The sequence below is a fragment of the Xiphias gladius genome, chromosome 9 (assembly GCF_016859285.1).
Source record: "Xiphias gladius isolate SHS-SW01 ecotype Sanya breed wild chromosome 9, ASM1685928v1, whole genome shotgun sequence".
NCBI classification, from domain to species: Eukaryota; Metazoa; Chordata; class Actinopteri; order Istiophoriformes; family Xiphiidae; genus Xiphias; species Xiphias gladius.
In genome coordinates, this window is record NC_053408.1 from 23,735,713 (window position 1) to 23,753,965 (window position 18,253).

The following is an 18,253-nucleotide window of genomic DNA, read 5'->3' on the forward strand; positions in this document are numbered from 1 at the left end:
CAATTATTTCTTGCTTAGGTCTTTGTGACACCAGAGACCATACACATAAGGAGGCAATAAAGTGCTGCCTGACTGAAAATGCAGGATCAGTCGGTGTGAACATGAGCCAGACTAGAACTAAAATGCAACAATGTATGAGTTTTTTTCCCTTTACCCCTGACCTAATGATTATGGGTAAGAACAAAACCTGTCACGCTGAAGAAGACGGCCTTTCGCCTTGGTTGGCTCAGTGGTCACCTAAAGCAGCAGAAAGGTACTGGGAGGCCAAAAGGGCTAAAGTGTTGGCAGTCGCGCAAGCAAAATCTCAGATGTGGGAGGAGTTCAGGGAGGCTTTAGAGAAGGACTTTCGGCTGGCCTCAAAGAAGTGCTGGCAAACCATTTGACGACTCACGAAGGGAAAGCGGGGCTTGGCTCAGGCTGTGTTCAGCCGCGGAGGAGAACTGTGTACCTGGACTAGGGATATTGTCAAGCAGTGGGAAGAGCACTTTGAGGAGCCCCTGAACCCAACCAATATGTCCTCTGTGGAGAGGCAGAGTCTGAAGAATTGGGAGAAGCATCACCCATATCTCTGGCTGAGGTAGTCAAGAAGCACCTCAGCAGCAAGGCACCGGATGTGAATCAGATTCACCCTGAGATGCTGAAGGCTGGACATTGTTGGGCTGTCTTGGCTGACAGACCTCTTCAGTGATGCGTGGAGGTCGGGGACAGTACCTGTGGAGTGGCATACCAGGTTGGTTGTTCCCATTTTCAAAAATGGGGTCTGGAGTGTGTGTTACAATTATTAGGGTATCACACTGCTCAGCCTTCCCGGGAAAGTTTATTCTATGGTGCTGGAAAGGACACTCCGACCGATTGTCAAACATCAGACTCAGCTGGAGAGATGCAGATTCAGTCCTGGCTGTGGAACAGTGGACCAGCTCTTTACCCTTGCAGGGTTGCTGAGGGGGTCTTGGGAGTTTGACTATCCAGTCTACATATGTTTTGTGTACTCGGGGAAGGCTTACGACTGTGTTCCTCAGGGGACCCTGTGGGGGGTACTGCGGGAGTATGGGGTACTGGGGCCGTTTCTATGAGCCATCTGGTCCTTGTATAACCCAAGTGAGCGCTGTGTCCATATTTTTGGCAAGAAGTCAAAAACGTTTCAGTGGGTGTTTGACTCAGCCACGGTTGCCCCCTGTCTCTGATCCGGTTTGTGATTTTCATGGACAGGATCTCAAGATGCAGCCGAACCTCAGAACCTCAGAATTGCGTCTCTGCGTTTTGCAGATGATACGGTTCTGTAGGCTTTTTCAGACCATGACCTTCAGGAGGTCAAGGTCTGATGAGGCCTTGGGATGGTTTTCTACAGAGTGTGAAGCAGCCAGGATGAGAGTCAGCACCTCCAAGTCCGAGGCCACGGTTCTCTGCCGGAAAACAGTGGATTGCTCCCTCCGGGTTGGGAGCAAGAGTTGAATACAGTGGGGTTGAAGCGACTTCCCATCTTCACCTTGATTGTTTTTATGATATGTTCACTATGCAAAGGTGTAACAAGTACTTGGACAATGATATAATTTTTTGCTATGTATTGTTTGGTGTCTGTGTGTTTGTGTGGGACTGTGCTGTGTAGACATCGTTTTCCTGCGTTCCTGGTATCCAGTGTCTGTTCCTCAGCTCTACAACCCTGTCACCTCTTTGCTGCTGCCTGTTGGTCAGAAGGACAGCTGGGCGGGCATGAGGACCCTGGGGCAGCTCAAACATGACCTAGGCATCCGCAACAAACCTGACACTGACTGTTTGTACAAGGTAGAATCAGTCTGATGGATCTGTAAATAGCTGATGTGATGGAATGAGAGTACTCAGTACTACAGTGCCTTTTTTAAACTCCAGCTTTTCCAGTGAGAGGATTTGCTGATTTTCGTAACAATAAACTGTATATCTTTGGTTTTTGGACTGTTGGTTGGACAAAGAAGACATCTGAAATTGTTAGCTTGGACATTTTTCACAATATTCTGGTATTTTATAATCAAAATGATTAATTGAAGAAAGTATAGGTTAATAATAAACAATCATTAGTTTCAGCCCAAAAATAGACTTAATTGTGTAATTGTGTCATGTGTATTGCATGCTGGCTAACTTGACAGTAAAACTCATTACTGAAGGCCTATACCTCACAAAACAGTAACCCTAAATTCCGACATGGCATGTGAATATTTGTCCTTTCCCTTCAGGTGGTAGTCCGAGCCCAAAGGCACTTCAACCCCCTCCACATCCCCAAGGAGCTCCACAAGGCCCTGCCCTTCAAGAGCAAACCCAAACAGCAGCAACCTAAAGGAAAGATACCCCGAGACCTGCAGCGTCCCACCGTGATCAGAGAGCCCCATGAGAGGAAGGTGTGTAAAACCTGACTCTACAGTCTCAGTACAGCGGCTCATGAATTACCATCAGCTTTGGTTGTGTACAACTATAATGAAACAGTGATTTGTCCATTCAAACAACAAATGGTGAACAAAATGTTGTCATAACTGAGAGAAATGATGGGCAAAACTATGAAAGAAAGATCAATTTTGTTGTGGATCCCTTTAACTATAAGATGACCTTGTACTACTCCTTGCAGTAAAGTATGACTTTTACACTCTAAATGTTGTTTTTCTTGTCCCGTTCCTTTAGGTGGCGGCCCTGCTACACGCTCTGAGTACAGTTCACAACTACAAGAGGAAGAAAGCACACATGGTGCAGCATGCTAAACACAAGGAGTTCATACAGCAGAAGGAGAAACAGGAGGAGGCCAGACTGAAAAGACAGAAGGAGGCTCGTAAAAAACTGTACCGCGTTATGGGCCAGATGGACCAGAAGAAGCACAGGTCCAGCCTGAAAGGGGCCCAACAGGATGACTGACTCTCTGTATCTGGACTAATGAGGCATTCCTCTGTCTGCTCTTTGGAATCTTAGCATGTTTTTTATAACTCATGCAGGTTCATTTTTATAGTATTTTTCTTTATGTATCGAAATGACGATTGGATGAAAAAAAATTTGTATCTGATTTTTGGAGCTTATTTTAGTAAAACATCATTATAATGACTAAAATTGTGACCTCGGTCAAGCAACTTGTCAGTGATTGTGTTGGAGCTGTCAGATGTTATTTTGAATTAATTCTCTCCATTCTGTCTCTGTAATTCCAGTAAATAAGAAAATTATTAACTTGATTAGCATTAGTAAGTCACTTATGTAGCACCATCTGCTTGCAATGTGAAGTGAAGCCTACATAATACATTGCTCATCAAATGAATGCAAAATTTCCAATGTGTCATCTTCATCTCCATGTAGGAGATGAAGGAAATATTATACTCATTCATTTCTCATGACAGTGAGCTATGTTTGCACGGTCCATTTGCAAAACACAACAATCTGCTCCTTCATGCAAAATGCAAATAACTTAATAAATATTATTAAGGTTCATAACCATGTTGCTCTAGGGTAATGACATAACTGCCATGCACCCTGACATGCAGTAATGTGCTGGGGCCTGCTCAATGCTGCTCGCAGCTTTAATTGGATTTTTTAATACGGTGGTTAGTAATTCTACAGTAATAATGTAAATTATGAGATGGAACTCTCCACACCCCTACTTTTGTCTTACCAGACCCTTTTCATCTCACAACAAGTAGAGTCTAAATTCTCCCGTTTGCAGGTATACAGTACTTGAGAGTGCCATCTACTGTGTTATGAAGGAGAAATCTCAGTGTGTCTCTGAGCAAACATATTAATTCATGAAGCCTGTAATCTTGTCAATTTCTCTGATGAGATGAGGGCAAAACGTTTTATGTCTCAAGTATCGATGTGGATAAATAAGGCAGCATAAGAGACTTATGGAAGCCCATCTCTGCCAGGAAAAGATAGGGGGAAAAAACATGAATTTAGGAATAATGAAAATAACATAGTCATAAATCAAAATTATGAAACAAGTAAAAAAACTGATTAAGTCACAATTGTGTTAAGTCATATTTTGAAGTCACTAAGTCAGAGAGAAAGTAAGAATTGACTTAAAGTCACAGTTTTGGGATAGTGTTAATTTCATTTACTACCCCATAAATTTGACTTCAAAAGTCAAAAGGCTGGTTTACTACATCATAGTTTTGAGTTGCCATGGCACAATGTTGTAGTATACTTAGTAAGTTAAAAGTTTGTCTTCAGGATTCATAATTTTGACTTTGTATTTCAATAATCTTGAAATTTCCCTGCCAGAATCATTGAATGTTTGGTTGACCTGTGCATTGAAATAACTTGTTCTCAACTACATTAAAAATATTAGCAGCATAGCTTTTAATGGAAAATACTTACATTTCGTGGAGCATGAGTTTTAATAATGTGGGTGGGGCACGGGAGAAAATGTTTCATAATAGCGTTGTGGTGAAGCTTTTATTGTGATGGTTCCAAACCGGAAGATTAGATATCAGCGCCGGCGGACTAAGAGCTGCTGAAGCTCCGAGAAACTAAGCTGAGTTGTAAGAGTTTTGAGTTCCAGGATAAACCGTTTTATTTTGAGGCGGATTGTGGGGCTGTTTTCAAGGCTGGCTGTTCTCAAGATGTCTCCGACTAACTGCATTCACATGACCTCTTCAGAAGCGGGTAAGTGAGCTGTCCAAGTGTTAACAATTAGCTTTTAGCCTTCTACCTCATAGCGTCTAAGGTAAACTTAGACAACCTAAGGCTGTCCACTTGTTACGCCACGTGTGTCTATGTTTGGGATGTTATACTAGCTAACTAACGTTAGCATATTACACATTAAGAAGATGTGACAGTTAATTTTGTGTAGAGTTAGCTATGATAGAACATTTATTCCTACTAGTATGACAGAAGAGGTAAGTGTATAAGCTGGACATGTAATAGATAATCTTCTGACCAGCATGGTGACAATTAAGCCAACACTGGCAACCAGTTGATGGAATAACTGCTCAGGCCTGGAGACTGTGTCGATAATCGCATAGGTAGACAGTTAACTCTTCACTTTTGCCTTCACCAAGAAATGGATCGAAGCATGACAGAAAAGCCATGCTACATCAATCAACTTCAGGGCCACCGGTGGCTATATATAAAAAAAAACAACAAGTGGTCACTGAACAGAGAGAAAGAAATCATGGAGACGGATTTGGGTTATCTCAAGCACAGGAACATCATTTGAACATGGAAAGGTTATTTCTCTGTTGACAATTTCATTCATAATGGGAAGCATTTTTTTTTTTTTTCATGAATCCATTATGTTGAATTCAGTTTTGCCTGTTAAGTTGTGTTTCAACGGCAGGAACTTTCCCTAGGAACTAGAACCCTTTGGTGGAACTCCCTCTGTTTCCACTGCAGGAACCAGGATCTAAATTAAGTTGCAGGGAAATTTATTTTACCCCCCCCCCCCCCCCCCAAAAAGTCCCTGCTCAGGGGGGTAGTACTTTACAAAAGTACAAGAACCTTTGGGGTGGGGCCTCCAGCACTGATAATTTCTGATTCGTTGAGTACTCCAGCATTTTATTTCAGTCACCTATTTTAAAAACCTGTAGCTGCATATACATTTTTCATTGTGCTTCAACACATCAACATAGAGTTGCAGAAGAGCGCGTATGACAGATCGACTGACGATGAACTCCAAGCCTTATTCAGTATTTATACTGAAGATATCCAGAGGGAATTGGAAACTGCAACCTGCAATGAAAGTAAAGGATATGCAAAAATCTCCTGCAATTTAAGCGAAATGAAGATTATTCACACCGCGAAACAGTGCCGGGAGCTTAAAAAACGAAAACAAGAGTACAAAAAAATTAAAAGACCACAACAACACAAGCGACTCTGACTGGTGTTAGCAGTTAGTGGTAAAGAATTGATGCGTTGCTGGGTCACCGGCCAGCCCTTTCTGGCACAGTGGTAACAAAGGACTCAGCTACTTCATTGTTGGAAGCCATGGTGGAACAGACGGACGACCAATTGGTTGAAGGTAATTCAAATCATACATGGCACAAAATGATATTGTGTTGATGTTGTCTCAGTGAGACAAAATGTAAAGGTTTATTTTTTATCGACATGTATTTCAGATGCAGCTGCAGGAGGTCACTGAACTGCAGGCACCAGCAGCCCTCATCCCATTACTCCAGTTGAAGCACACAAACGCTGAGATATAGATCATTTTGCCTGGTTAGGAAAATATGTGCTGCTACTTGAAATCGTGTTTGTGTACTTATTTATCGTTGTGTGTTCAGTTTTATTTTTCAATTTAGGAACGAGGAGAAGAAATGCAGTCTTCCTCAATGTGCTGAGGGACATGGACGACGCAAACTGCCATCTAGCAGCAAATGCAGGAACAGAGGAACCGGTACATGGAGCTGCTACTGAAGAGCCAGGTCAAGCAAGAGAAATGCGGAGGCAGGAGCAGGTCTTTCTACATTCCGAAGCAGAAGAAACCAGTACTGTACTTGCCCAGTCGCTGAGCCAAAAAAGCCTTACTGCCCCAACACTTGACTGAAGATTGTCTCTTGCCCCCCTTTGCTACCAAATACCTTGTATTTTGCACGTTGCCTTGCATATGTTGAAGTATTTTGCACTTGTATATTTATATTTTGGTGATTCATAGTGGAACCAATTATCAATAAAAATATTAAAATCACACTCTCTTTATATTGAGTACCTAATTATTTTCATGTTAATTCTAGCCAATACTGATTCTTTAGTTCTAAAGTTGCACCTTTCTTCTTGTAAATTTAGCCTTCCATTGGTCATCAAGGGTTGGTCAGATGTTATAAAACATTTAACACTTAAACTATACCATAAGTATATACCACTGTATGTAAAAAGGCATAATGCTTATGTTTATTACTAAATTTTAATATTTAGCGTTTAGGTTTTCTGTCAACTTATACAACCATTATACACCAATAAGCTCAGTATTTAAACCAGTACATGAAGAATGAAAAGGTCAAAATAAGATAATGTCCTTATGCTGTGTTGCAGGTCATGTGCTTAATTAAAACACAAGTTATGCAGCTTCGAATGTTTTATTGATTAAAAAGAAGTGGTACATTGATGTAACCTTTTCATGGACAAAAATAGTGTACAATGTATTACTGCCACTAGAGACTATTTTATTTCAAATCTTTTAACTTATACAACTTTTACAAAGTGTTCAGAAACTTCATTAGACCTGTATGTGTGTCTAACCCCTCAACCTCTAATGTGGATGAAAGTGCCATGTCAAGCTGGTTTAAGCTGGTTTGGCACCCCACTCTTCTCCATTCATTTCACAGAGGTTATGCAGAACACAACATGCAATCACCATGGATTTGACCTTATGTATGTTGCAGTTGTTTAATTTTAGCAAGAACCTCTATCTGCCCTTCAAGTCTGCCAAAAGCATTCTCAACCACCACCCTGGCTCTGCTTGTTTTTTGGTTGTACACAAGTTGCTGGGGTGTCATTGTCGTTGTCCATTGTCTGCGAAAAGTTTCATCAGCCATCTTTTCGAGGGATAGGCTGCGTCACCAAGGACATTATACCCCACATCATGTCCACAAATATTCTATGTTTCATCAGGGAGTAGCAAACCCCTATCCACTAGACCCTAAACCCTGACAAGTGCATCATGCTGGTTCGCTGCTGCTCCGACAAAAAAGAGACCCCTTTCATCCACACCATCCTGCAGGTATATGTATGTGTATGTATATATATGTATCTATGTGTAAATATACGTATATGTATGTGTATGTATATGCATATACACGTATGTATATGTATACATTTATATGTAGGTATATATATGTATATGTGTACTACTACTAATCTGCACACATTCAGCTAAATGCTGCAAAACTGATATGACAGATGGATAATGAGCCAAAACATACTGAGAAAGCAACACAAGAGCTTCTTAGGCAAAGAAATGGAATATTCTTCAATGGCCAAGTCAGTCACCTGACCTCAACCCAATAGAGCATGCTTTTCATTTATTGAAGACAAAACTGCGGGCACAAAGACCCAAAAACAAGCAATAACTGAAGGTCAGTGACTTCAGGCAGTCCTTGGCTGCAAAGGATTATCATCTGTGTATTAAAAATAATCCTTATATTTATAATTATGTTGGTTTGTCCAGGAACAATGTATGAAAATGGCTGTAATTCCTAAACGGTGAATGTGATATTTTTGTTAAACCCCTTGAATTAAAGCTGAAAGTCTGCACTTTTATTACATCGTTTTTGGATTGTTTCAGATCCATCGTGGTGGTGTACAGAGGCAAAATTACAAATATGGTGTCACTATCTAAATACTTATGCACCTAACTGTATATATATCATATATGTATATATATGTAAATGTAAATTTAAATGTACATATATGTGTTACTCAATTACCGATCCCTGATGAATAAGTCCCATTTTCTCTTTAGGATGCAGCTGTCCATTGGAGTCCCAGCTACGAGCAGTGCTGCAACAAAGGATTATGGTCCTGGATGGTGGGATGGGAACCATGATCCAGCAGTATAAGCTTGAAGAGGAAGATTTCAGGGGGGAAGAGTTTAAAGAGCACCCGCTTCCATTGAAGGGCAACAACGACCTTCTCAGTATCACACAGCCTGATATAATTTACAAAATACACAAGGTACTTCTTCAAGTAGAAAAACAAAGCGGTCTGTTCACCCAAACTAATTTTTCTCACTTTGCTTTAGTGGTGTCAGCCATGTGGTTAATTTCAGTTTAATGTGTTTTTTTTTTTAAATGTAATTTTGAGATATCTGTCTCTGACTTTTGTGCCACAAACCCTATACAAATGAACTGAATTGAATTTGTTTTGGTTAAAAGCAGAGCTAAATGACATTTCTCAAACTCAAAGACAACATATTTTTGCAGAAATAATGTTGAGGTTAATCTGGATAATCTACAGACCTCACTATTGAACCCCTTTCTACTGAAAGAATAGTCCTTATGAAAACTTTCCACAGTGAGGTCTGTGGATCATCAAGAGTAACAGAGACACTGTTTCTTTTAATGGTCTGGGAACAATTTGAACCTGAATTTGTGTGTTTTGGATCTTTTTAACCTGTGCTCTCCTCTGTGTATAAAGGAGTACCTGCAGGCTGGTGCGGATATCATAGAGACTAACACATTCAGCAGCACTTCCATTGCTCAGGCAGACTATGGACTGGAACACATGGTATGATGTCAAGACTGCTAGACCAGTGTGGACAAATCATGCAGTTATGCAGTTGTAGAAACAAAGGTCAAGCACACAGACTGACTGGTATTAACTCATTTACCAGTGATGAACTGCTTCTTAAAATGAGATTTACCCCCATTTCTACAAACAGATGTACACTCTTCACCTAGTTCTGTGTCCTTGCTGTTATCTCCACCTTAAACTACAACATCCTCCCAGCACTCAGCAGACACAGCTGAGACAGCTTGTCTTGATAAACCTCATACCTTTATGAATGAACTCAAAAGACATTTATTTGTCCATTTTAAAGTATTTTACAATTGCTTTGGACCAATTTTCACAACAACTGTCAATTTTCAAAACTCTTACCAGAAAATGCTATACTTAGTGTACTAATTTTGGCCTCAAAAAAGTCATATTACACAAAATCAAAATATCTCTATTAAAGTAGGTAATACATCACACAAGTAATCTATTACTATGTCTCATAATGCACATGTTGGAACCTTGAGGCAGATGGGCTACAACAGTAGAAGACCACGTCGGGTTCCACTCCTGTTAGCAAGAACAGAAATCTGAGGTTGCAGTGGGCATAGGGTCACCAAAACTGGACAGTTGAAGACTGGAAAAACGTAGCCTGGTCTGATGAATCAGCATTTCTGCTGAGTTGCGCAGATGATAGGGTCAAATTTGGCAACAGTAGGAATCCTTGGACCCAACCTGCATTGTGTCAACAGTTCAGGCTGGTGGTGGTGGCTTAATGGTGTGGGGAATGTGTTCTTGGCTCACTTTGGGCTCCTTAATATCAGTCAATCATGGTTTGAATGTTTGAATTGTTGCTGACCATATACATCCTTGTATGTCCATAATTTACTCATCTCCTAATGGATACTTCCATGATAATGCTCCATGTCACAAAACAAAATCATCTCAAACTGGTTCTATGAACATGACATTGAGTTCAGTGTACTTCATTGGCCTCCCCAGTCACCAAATCTGAATCCAGTAGAACATCTTTGGGATGTGGTAGAACGGGAGATTGGCAGCATGAATGTGCAGCTGACATATTGCAGAAATGATGTGATGCAGATATGTCACCATGGTCAAGAACCTCAAAGAAATGTTTCATACATCTTGTGGAATCCCTGCCACAAAAAACTGAGGCTGTTTTGAGAGGAAAGGCAGTCTCAACGCAGTATTCGTGTGCTGTTACTAATGTAGTTCTCGGTGAGTGTATATATTTGTCACTGAATTATAATCATTGCATTTTAAACTAAGATGCTCATTATTAAATAATATTGTTAAACAGTAAATAATTATTATTAAAACAATCTGCTCTGGTAATATCCTCAAGATTATACAAAAAGTGATGAGAATTTATTGCAGAAGTCTGCATTTTAAATGATAAAGTAAGAATGACTTGAAAACTTTTTTGAACATGCGCCAGACTTGTAGTGCAGTGTTTTATGTATTTGGTTTAGTTTTTAGATTTAAAAATAGGCTGCTAATATATAAATTCTAATTAAATTATTTGACACTACACTTTTACCCTGAAGTTCCCCCATTTAGGTTTATAACACACTATAATGTAGTTGTAATCAGATATATTTACATTTACATTCACTCAGTTGCCATACGCTTTTATCCAAAGCAACTTACAAGTGAGGCAACTTAGGGTTCAGTGTCTTGCTCAAGGACACTTCGGTAGGTGGACATAAGGAGCCAGGGATTGAACCACCAACCCAACCATATAAGTTTATCATTGAGTTATTTAGGAACTATAACTCTTCATGTGGGCAGCCACAAGTGCAGGGTGCTGTATATGTCAGAGTCAAGTCAAAGTCAACTTTGGCACTTAATTGTGCCATAAATACAGGACATAAATTGATCGAAATGCTGTTTCTTCCAGATCTTGGTGTAGGCATATACAAGTAAAAATTTAGTAAAGTAAAAGTAGTAAAAAATCTAGAAATTTGAATATTTATAACTTAAGCTTGGGATCATGGGGTGACAATAAGAAGGCACAGATCGAGAACAAAACTGTAACTAGAATATCTGCATCTCCTAAAGAAAACATGTGTGATTGCTGCATCTGCTGCTGTTGCCTTATTTTCTGATATATTGTAATAATAATAGGACAAGATTGCACCAAAAGTAATAGCACATATCTCCTAAACATGCTTAACACTTTAGCTTTGGAACCATATTTCTACCTGCAAGCATGTAGGACCATCAAAAAATGGATTGAAGAAAATACTTAAGAAAGAAAGAATAAAGGGACTTATTGAGCAAATTATTCCACAGTCTTATCATTTCACTATTTCGCATTATTGATGCATGAATGCAGCTAATATCACCCTGAAAAGCCATTATTGGCGCAACCTTTTGAATGGCTAAAAAACATTAAAAAAAAATTGTAACAGGCCACATGTCGTCACCATCACAACATATTTTGGCCATGTGAAGCATTACACTAGTGGCCAGCTTTAACCTACGTTTCAATTCTGTAGCCTTTACAATTTTTGAGTTACTTCAGTTAGTGATTTCATGTACTCCTTATTAAAAAATTAATAACTCATTAACTATGAGATATATCAGCATGCTGTTTACAAGATAATATAGCCTAGTCATGCTTGACATTTTAAAAGTGGAATCGTGTTTCTAGCTATCACTATCTGGGAATACTTGTGATTTGTATTAAGCAATTTTTCGTTTTTCACAATAATGCCCCCCTAGTGGCGAAACTGCAAGAAACTATGTAGTTTGGTTGCAACTGGATTAAGCATTTAAGAGTTTTTGTAGATTGTATTGATTTGACCACACCTACAAAAGTGTTTGCCGATCATGGAAAAACAATACATGATATCTCAAATCAAACGTAGGCACTTTTTGGGGTCATCCAAACGTGGTAAACGCCAAGTTTGGTGAAGCTTGGATAAAAGATGTAGGATAGGGAGTCGAAAGTATGTCTAGCAGAAAATTCAAAATTGAGGAAAAAAATTTATGACAATAATTGGTGTAGCCTATATCAATCTGCAGTTTTATCCAATGAATCCATAGACACCATTTTTCTTCTATGCCTCACAGTTGCCAAAATATTTGCCAATATTTAGCTGAATTGTTAGGTCATTTTTCAAAACATGGTGGCGATATCGCTACCACTTTTGTTTATGTAAAGCATTGAGGTATGGGGAAGCTGTTCACCAACTTTCAGTCTTATAGCCTTTGTCGTTTTTTATATATAGTACAAATTGTGGTGGCAGGATATGCAAGAAATATGTCAACCAAAGGATAAGTAATTAGCAGCAGTTTTAAAGTAGTATGCTGTATAAAGTGGCTGGTGCTGGTGTGCACGTGAATTTGTGTATATGTTTGTATAAAAAATTCTTGTGGCTGGTGCTGTTGGACGTGTAGGGGGTGGAATGGGTGAGTTACAGTCCAGACTTTTTGGAGGTAGAGGGGAGAGTGTTCAGCATCCTGACAACCTGATTGATAAAGCTGTTGCCCAATCTGTAGGAGCAGGCTCAGAGTCTTTGGTATCTTCTCCCAGATGTCAGCAGGCTGAAGAGGCTATGGGAGAGATGGGGTGACTCGCAATGCTGGTTGCTTTGTGGGCTAGGGAGGTGGAGGAGGGGAATGAGGCACCAGTGATTTTCCCACCCATGTTCACTATTCACTGCAGGGACTTGCAGTTGGAGGCAGTGCAGCTCCCAAACCACACTGTTATGCAAATGGTCAGGATGTTCTCAATGGATTGGTAGAAGGAGCACATGATGGGTGCCAGGGCTTTTGCTCTCTTGTCTCTTAGCTTCTGGAGGAAGTAGAGATGCTGCTCGGCTTTCTTTGCCAGTAATGCAATGTTATTAGTCCAGGATAAATCCTCAGTGGTGTACACACAGAGGATTGTGGTGCTGTTCGCCTGCTCCACAGCAGGTGGTGTGGGGTTTGGGCTCTTCAGAAGTCAATACCAATCTCATTGTTTTCCCTACATTTAGGGTGATTGTTATATTGGCAGCAAATTCGACAAAGTGGTGGGAACTGTAATTTGGTGCACAGTAATGGGTCAGCAGGGTGAAGAGCAGGGAACTGTGCATGGATTCTTTGGGGGCCCCTGGGCTCAGTCTGGTGGTGCTCGATGTGTTATTGCCGATCCTTAGTGACTGTTTCTGAGTGAGAAAGTATACTATCCAGTTGGGAGTGAGGTGTTCAGGCCCAGCAGGTCCAGTTTCCTCATCAGCTGCTGAGGGATGATGGTATTGAATGCTGAACTGAAATCGACGAACAGCATAACATCACATAAGAGCCTTTCATTATAACACACAACCAGGTACGTTGTGGATGTTAATCAAGGAGAGTTATTTCTTCACACTGGCTGAGGTAAGGCAGTTCCAAGTTCAGCTACGTCACTAGCTCTGAAGGCAATGTTCCGGATCCTCAGCAGTCTGTGAACCTCCCCTGTCAGCCATGGCTTCTGATTAGCCCGAGTCGTGATGGTCGTAGCGACAGTCACATGGTGGTGTAGGCTGTCACAGTCTCATTGTACTCCTGTAATTCAGTGTGTTAGTTGTATGTGGTTGCTTGCTTGAACATGGCCCAGTCAGTGGTTTCAAGGCAGTCCTGTACTGCAGAGGTGGCACTGTCAGGCCACAGACATATCTGTTTCTGAACCGGTTTAGTAACTTTCACCCATGGTTTGTAGATAAGTTTTTATTATTCAAGATAATCATAATAAAATTTTTTTATTTTGTCACAAGTTCATTTAACTTCTTTAAAATGCAAACCTCTGTTATTGTGTGATGTTGTGTGTTTATGGTGCAGGCTTATCGTCTCAACAAGGTGTCGGCGGAGCTGGCGAGGAGGGCAGCCGATGATGTTACCAAACAAACTGGTAAGCTGAATTTTTAGCATTACAACAGCATATTGCTATCTTGTTGATAAATCTCTAACTTTCGTGAAATTCCTAATGCGTGTAACATTAATTGCAATCTGTGTGTATTATTAGGTTGTAAACGCTATGTGGCCGGAGCAGTGGGTCCCACCAATAAAACTCTGTCTGTATCACCGTCTGTGGACAGACCGGACTTCAGGAACATCAGTAAGATGATTTACAGATTTTTTTATTTGCCGGTCTTGGAAAGTCTTAGTTAGTCCTGCATAAAAAAATCCCCATAATTCAAACAAAATGTTCAATAAAATAAATATTCACTTAAATTACACAATCTAAATGACCAAATCAGTCCACGTGTAATCAGTGCAAATGAACAGGCTGAGCTAGCTCTAGCTAGCTAATGTGCTAATGCTAGCACCATTTTGCTAACAGAAAACTAAAAGATTGTAGTGATTTATACAGTGAAAACAGTCACATCAAAGGCATAGGCACAGAAAACCGTAATTTATTTGTATTACAAACCTACAGGGTGTGCTCAGCATTGGCAAACAGCTACAGACTTCTGAATGACTGGCAGAGAAGAAAACCACAAACAAACTTTCTGCTTCCTGTTTCCTCTTACATCATAGGTTAAAGTTCAGCATAGCATAAATAAATGCAAGTATAACGTGAACTTACCTGACTTTCTTTGAATAAACATAAGGCTCTGAAAACCTGAAGGAGCCAGAACACTCCCCCGTCCCCCACCTGATATCAGGAAATACTACATTCCTAAATTAGCCCTTTATTACTTAGCATCAGACAAAAGAAGAACCATATCTGTTATTGGCCTGAGGTATGTTGTAAGTATCATCCTTGACAATTTTCACATCAGCCTTTCTTAAACGTTCATCACTGCTGGGGTAAGTCTTCACCATGACTCCCATTGGCCAGTGGTTTGTTTTCACTTGGGGATCCTTCAAAAGAACCACATCGCCGTCTTGAAGATCTGGTTTCATCGAAGCCACTTCTGATGGTTCTGCAGTATCTGGACAGTATCCAGTATTCCTGCCTCTAGTGATGCTAGAAGGAATTAGCAAGACTCCGGACCTGTCTCCACTCCTGTTTTTAAAGGTCCTTTTCCCCTAAATCCACTTGAGGAGAAGGAGATGCCCCAACCCAACCCTCTGGGTGAGAAATGTAGCTGATGGGAAGATGCCCACAAAATTTGTCCCACAATTGGACCTCAGCTGTTTCACAGTAAATCTGATCGAAAAGAACATGTGGAGAGCATTGATAAAACTAGAGGTGTCCATCGACTCTATCACCTCTAAATGGACAGCTCTTGTCCTCATGAAGGTGAACAGCACTGACCACCATTTGCTGCTTGCAAGTCCCCCTCGAGTCTGATGTGAAGTGACCATCCATGGCCCGAACACATCAACTTCCAAAAAGGAGAAGGGTGGTTCAAAGCTCAAGCGTTCTGTTGGGAAGTCTGTCATTGTCTGTGATCCTCCCCAGAGGCTGCGACAGGTCACACATAAATGAGTTATACTGCTTATTCATTGTTTCCCAACAAGGATCCAGGTCCCTGCTGACCTCAAAACATCCTCTGTGAAGTGATACCCCTGGTGTTGACCTTTCCATGGTCTTGTCTTTTCAACAAATTGGTGACCTGATGTTGCCGAAACATGATGAGAAGGTTCCTTTCTTCACTTTCAAGGTCTGAGTGGGACAATCATCCCGCGACCCTAAGATGGCCTGCATTATCAAGGTAGGGAGAAAGCTTCTTAAGATGGCTTCTTTTAAAGAGAATGGTAATGAAGTTTGAGTAGCCGAAAAAAGCAAAGGGCGGACTTCCACATCCACCTCAAGATCAACCAAGTGAAAGTAAACTGTCCTGTAGAGTGCTTTCTGTAAACTTGAACAGGAAGTCTGGCACCCTTTTTTTTGTCAGCTGGAAGAGATCTTGATCCATGATCTGATGGGTTTTGATCAGATGGTATGTAGCTCAATTAGGATGCCTGTCTGATTCTTCGCACTGGATTGTTCACATACACATGTAATCTCCTGGACTCATTGTATACAGTTAGGTGACTGACTTGACCATTGAAGAATATTCCATTTCTTTGCCTTGAGAAGCTCTTTGGTTGCTTTCGCAATATGTTGTGGCTCATTATCCATCTTTACTGTGAAGCAACGTCCTATGAGTTCTGAAGCATTTGGCTGAATCTGAGCGGAGAGTATAGCCCTATACACTTCAGAACTCATCCTGCTACTTCTATCAGCATTAATATCATTAATAAACACATGTGACCCAGTTTCATTGGCAGCCGTACACACCCATGGCATAACATCCTTCTCCATATTCTTCTTTTCCTATCATTCTGGTAAGTTAATCTTGGTTTCATCGGTCTAAAGAATCTTGTTCCTGAACTGGGCAGGCTTTTTTTTAGATGTTTTCTGGCAAAGTCTAATCTGGCCTTTCTGTTCTTGAGTGTTACCAGTGGTTTGCACCTTGTGGTATTTTGGTAAAGCTTCTGTGTTGACGTTAATGAAGGTGTCTCTTGATCATAGACTTTGACAATGATACGCCTACCTCTTTGAGAGTTTTCTTGACCTGGCTAGATGTTGTGAAGGAGTTTTTCTTCACCATAGAAAGGATTCTATGATCATCCACTTTAGTTGTTTTCCATGGTCTTCTCTGCCTTTTGGTGTTGCTGAGCCAGTGCTTTCCTTCTTTTTAAGAATGTACCAAGTTGATGATTTGGCCACTCCTAAAGTTTCTGCCATCTGTCCAATAGGTTTTTTTTGTTTGTTTGTTTTTTTTTCCAGCTAATGATGGCCTCCTTCATTTGAATCGATACCTCTTTGTACTACATATTGAGGGTTCCCATCAACACCTCCAAATGCAAATTCAACACTTGGAATCAACTCCTCTGACCAAAATTGTCATTGTCCAAATACTTACTGTACCTAATTGTATATAGCCGAAGATGACTCTGCTGAAAGATAAGAGACGTGTAGTGCTGAATTTGCAGTTCATTTTGTCTTTGATCGTTCTCGCATTTTCTATTCCTAGGACCACAGCACACAGCTCAAGCCTAGGGATGGTTACCTTTAGCTTTGGTGCAAGCTTTGTCCTCCCAAACTCAAATGCAACCTCCACCTCGCCTTCACTGTAGGTAGCCTTCAGATAAACCACAGCAGCTATGGCTTGTATTGAAGCATCGCAGAGGATATTGACCTCCTTATTTTGAATGTTTGCAAGGGAGGAGGTGTATGGTCTTGGGATTCTGATGTGTTTGAGGTGTTTCAGAAAGTCCTTCCACGCCTGTCATTCCCTAAGTTTGATCTTTGGAGGTGGTTTCTCCCATTCACAGGTTCATTTGGTAAGTGCCATCAACAGGGCTCTACCCTGGATGCTGTCTGGTACCACCAACGCAAGAGGATCAAAGAGAATGTTGATGGTGTGCAAAACTCCTCTTTGGGTGTTAAGTTTCACTGTTTCAGACACTAAAAATGTGAATATATCTTTGGCAGTGTCCCAGCTCACCCCCAAGCCTCTCTGCATAGGTGGAAACTCGGTGCTGAAGTTTGGATCTTTCAGCCCACCTGCAAGATCCTTGCTAGGAAATGCCATCATCACTTTAGGGCTGTTGGAGGCTATCTTGTGTAGTCTCAAATTGGAGGCAGCAAGCAGCTCTTGAGTCTATTTAAGAAGAGCGATGGCTTCGGTCTTGGTGGGGACAGATATCTGACCAAATCGACGTAGAAATGTTTTTTGACAAAAATCTTGGCCTCTTGACAGTGTTGTGTCTCAGGTTGGTGCGTCGCTCTCCTAAGGCCAGAAATTGCTACGGATGGTGATTGATTATTACTGAACATATCCACTCTTATCCTTTACTCGACTTTTTTTTCCTCTGGGTCGTTGTTGCGGTACCAGAGAAAGTGAAGAAAAGCTCCCGTGGTCTTCACGTACCAGTAAAACAATGGAACATTTGTTACATGTCCTCGGTCACTGCCACTGACTCTATTCTAAAGCAGACAAGAACCCCAAACAGGCTTTTATTCATGTTTGGTCCCGTGAGCAGCATGTCATTCAAAGACACCCCCTGGGATTTAGCTCTGGAGTCAAACACCACTCTTATGTTGCCTGGCTTCTGAGGGTGGTAAATACCAAATAAAGGAAGGTACCAGAATTCCTCTTTCAAAGGTGGA

General features: G+C 40.9%; 2 protein-coding genes and 1 long non-coding RNA gene across 4 annotated transcripts in view; all 3 read left to right on the forward strand.

The window, feature by feature from the left end:
- The window catches only part of bms1 (BMS1 ribosome biogenesis factor), a 22,458-nt gene extending 19,584 nt beyond the window's left edge, over nucleotides 1–2,874 (forward strand). For both annotated transcript variants that reach the window (XM_040135580.1, XM_040135581.1), the window contains 3 exons: nucleotides 1,607–1,782; nucleotides 2,208–2,369; nucleotides 2,647–2,874. In XM_040135580.1, coding sequence (XP_039991514.1) covers nucleotides 1,607–1,782; nucleotides 2,208–2,369; nucleotides 2,647–2,874 — 566 coding nt within the window. The remainder of the gene's footprint in view (nucleotides 1–1,606; nucleotides 1,783–2,207; nucleotides 2,370–2,646) is intronic.
- Nucleotides 2,875–4,392: 1,518 nt separating this feature from the next.
- mtr (5-methyltetrahydrofolate-homocysteine methyltransferase) overlaps nucleotides 4,393–18,253 on the forward strand; it is a 74,383-nt gene continuing 60,522 nt past the window's right edge. The window contains exons 1-5 of the mRNA XM_040135578.1: nucleotides 4,393–4,605; nucleotides 8,399–8,610; nucleotides 9,073–9,162; nucleotides 13,984–14,053; nucleotides 14,168–14,260. Coding sequence (XP_039991512.1) covers nucleotides 4,563–4,605; nucleotides 8,399–8,610; nucleotides 9,073–9,162; nucleotides 13,984–14,053; nucleotides 14,168–14,260 — 508 coding nt within the window. The 5' untranslated portion in view covers nucleotides 4,393–4,562. The remainder of the gene's footprint in view (nucleotides 4,606–8,398; nucleotides 8,611–9,072; nucleotides 9,163–13,983; nucleotides 14,054–14,167; nucleotides 14,261–18,253) is intronic.
- LOC120794474 lies at nucleotides 4,613–6,625 on the forward strand. The gene is made up of 3 exons (XR_005708124.1): nucleotides 4,613–5,959; nucleotides 6,057–6,156; nucleotides 6,240–6,625. It is a non-coding gene; the product is annotated as an uncharacterized LOC120794474 (long non-coding RNA).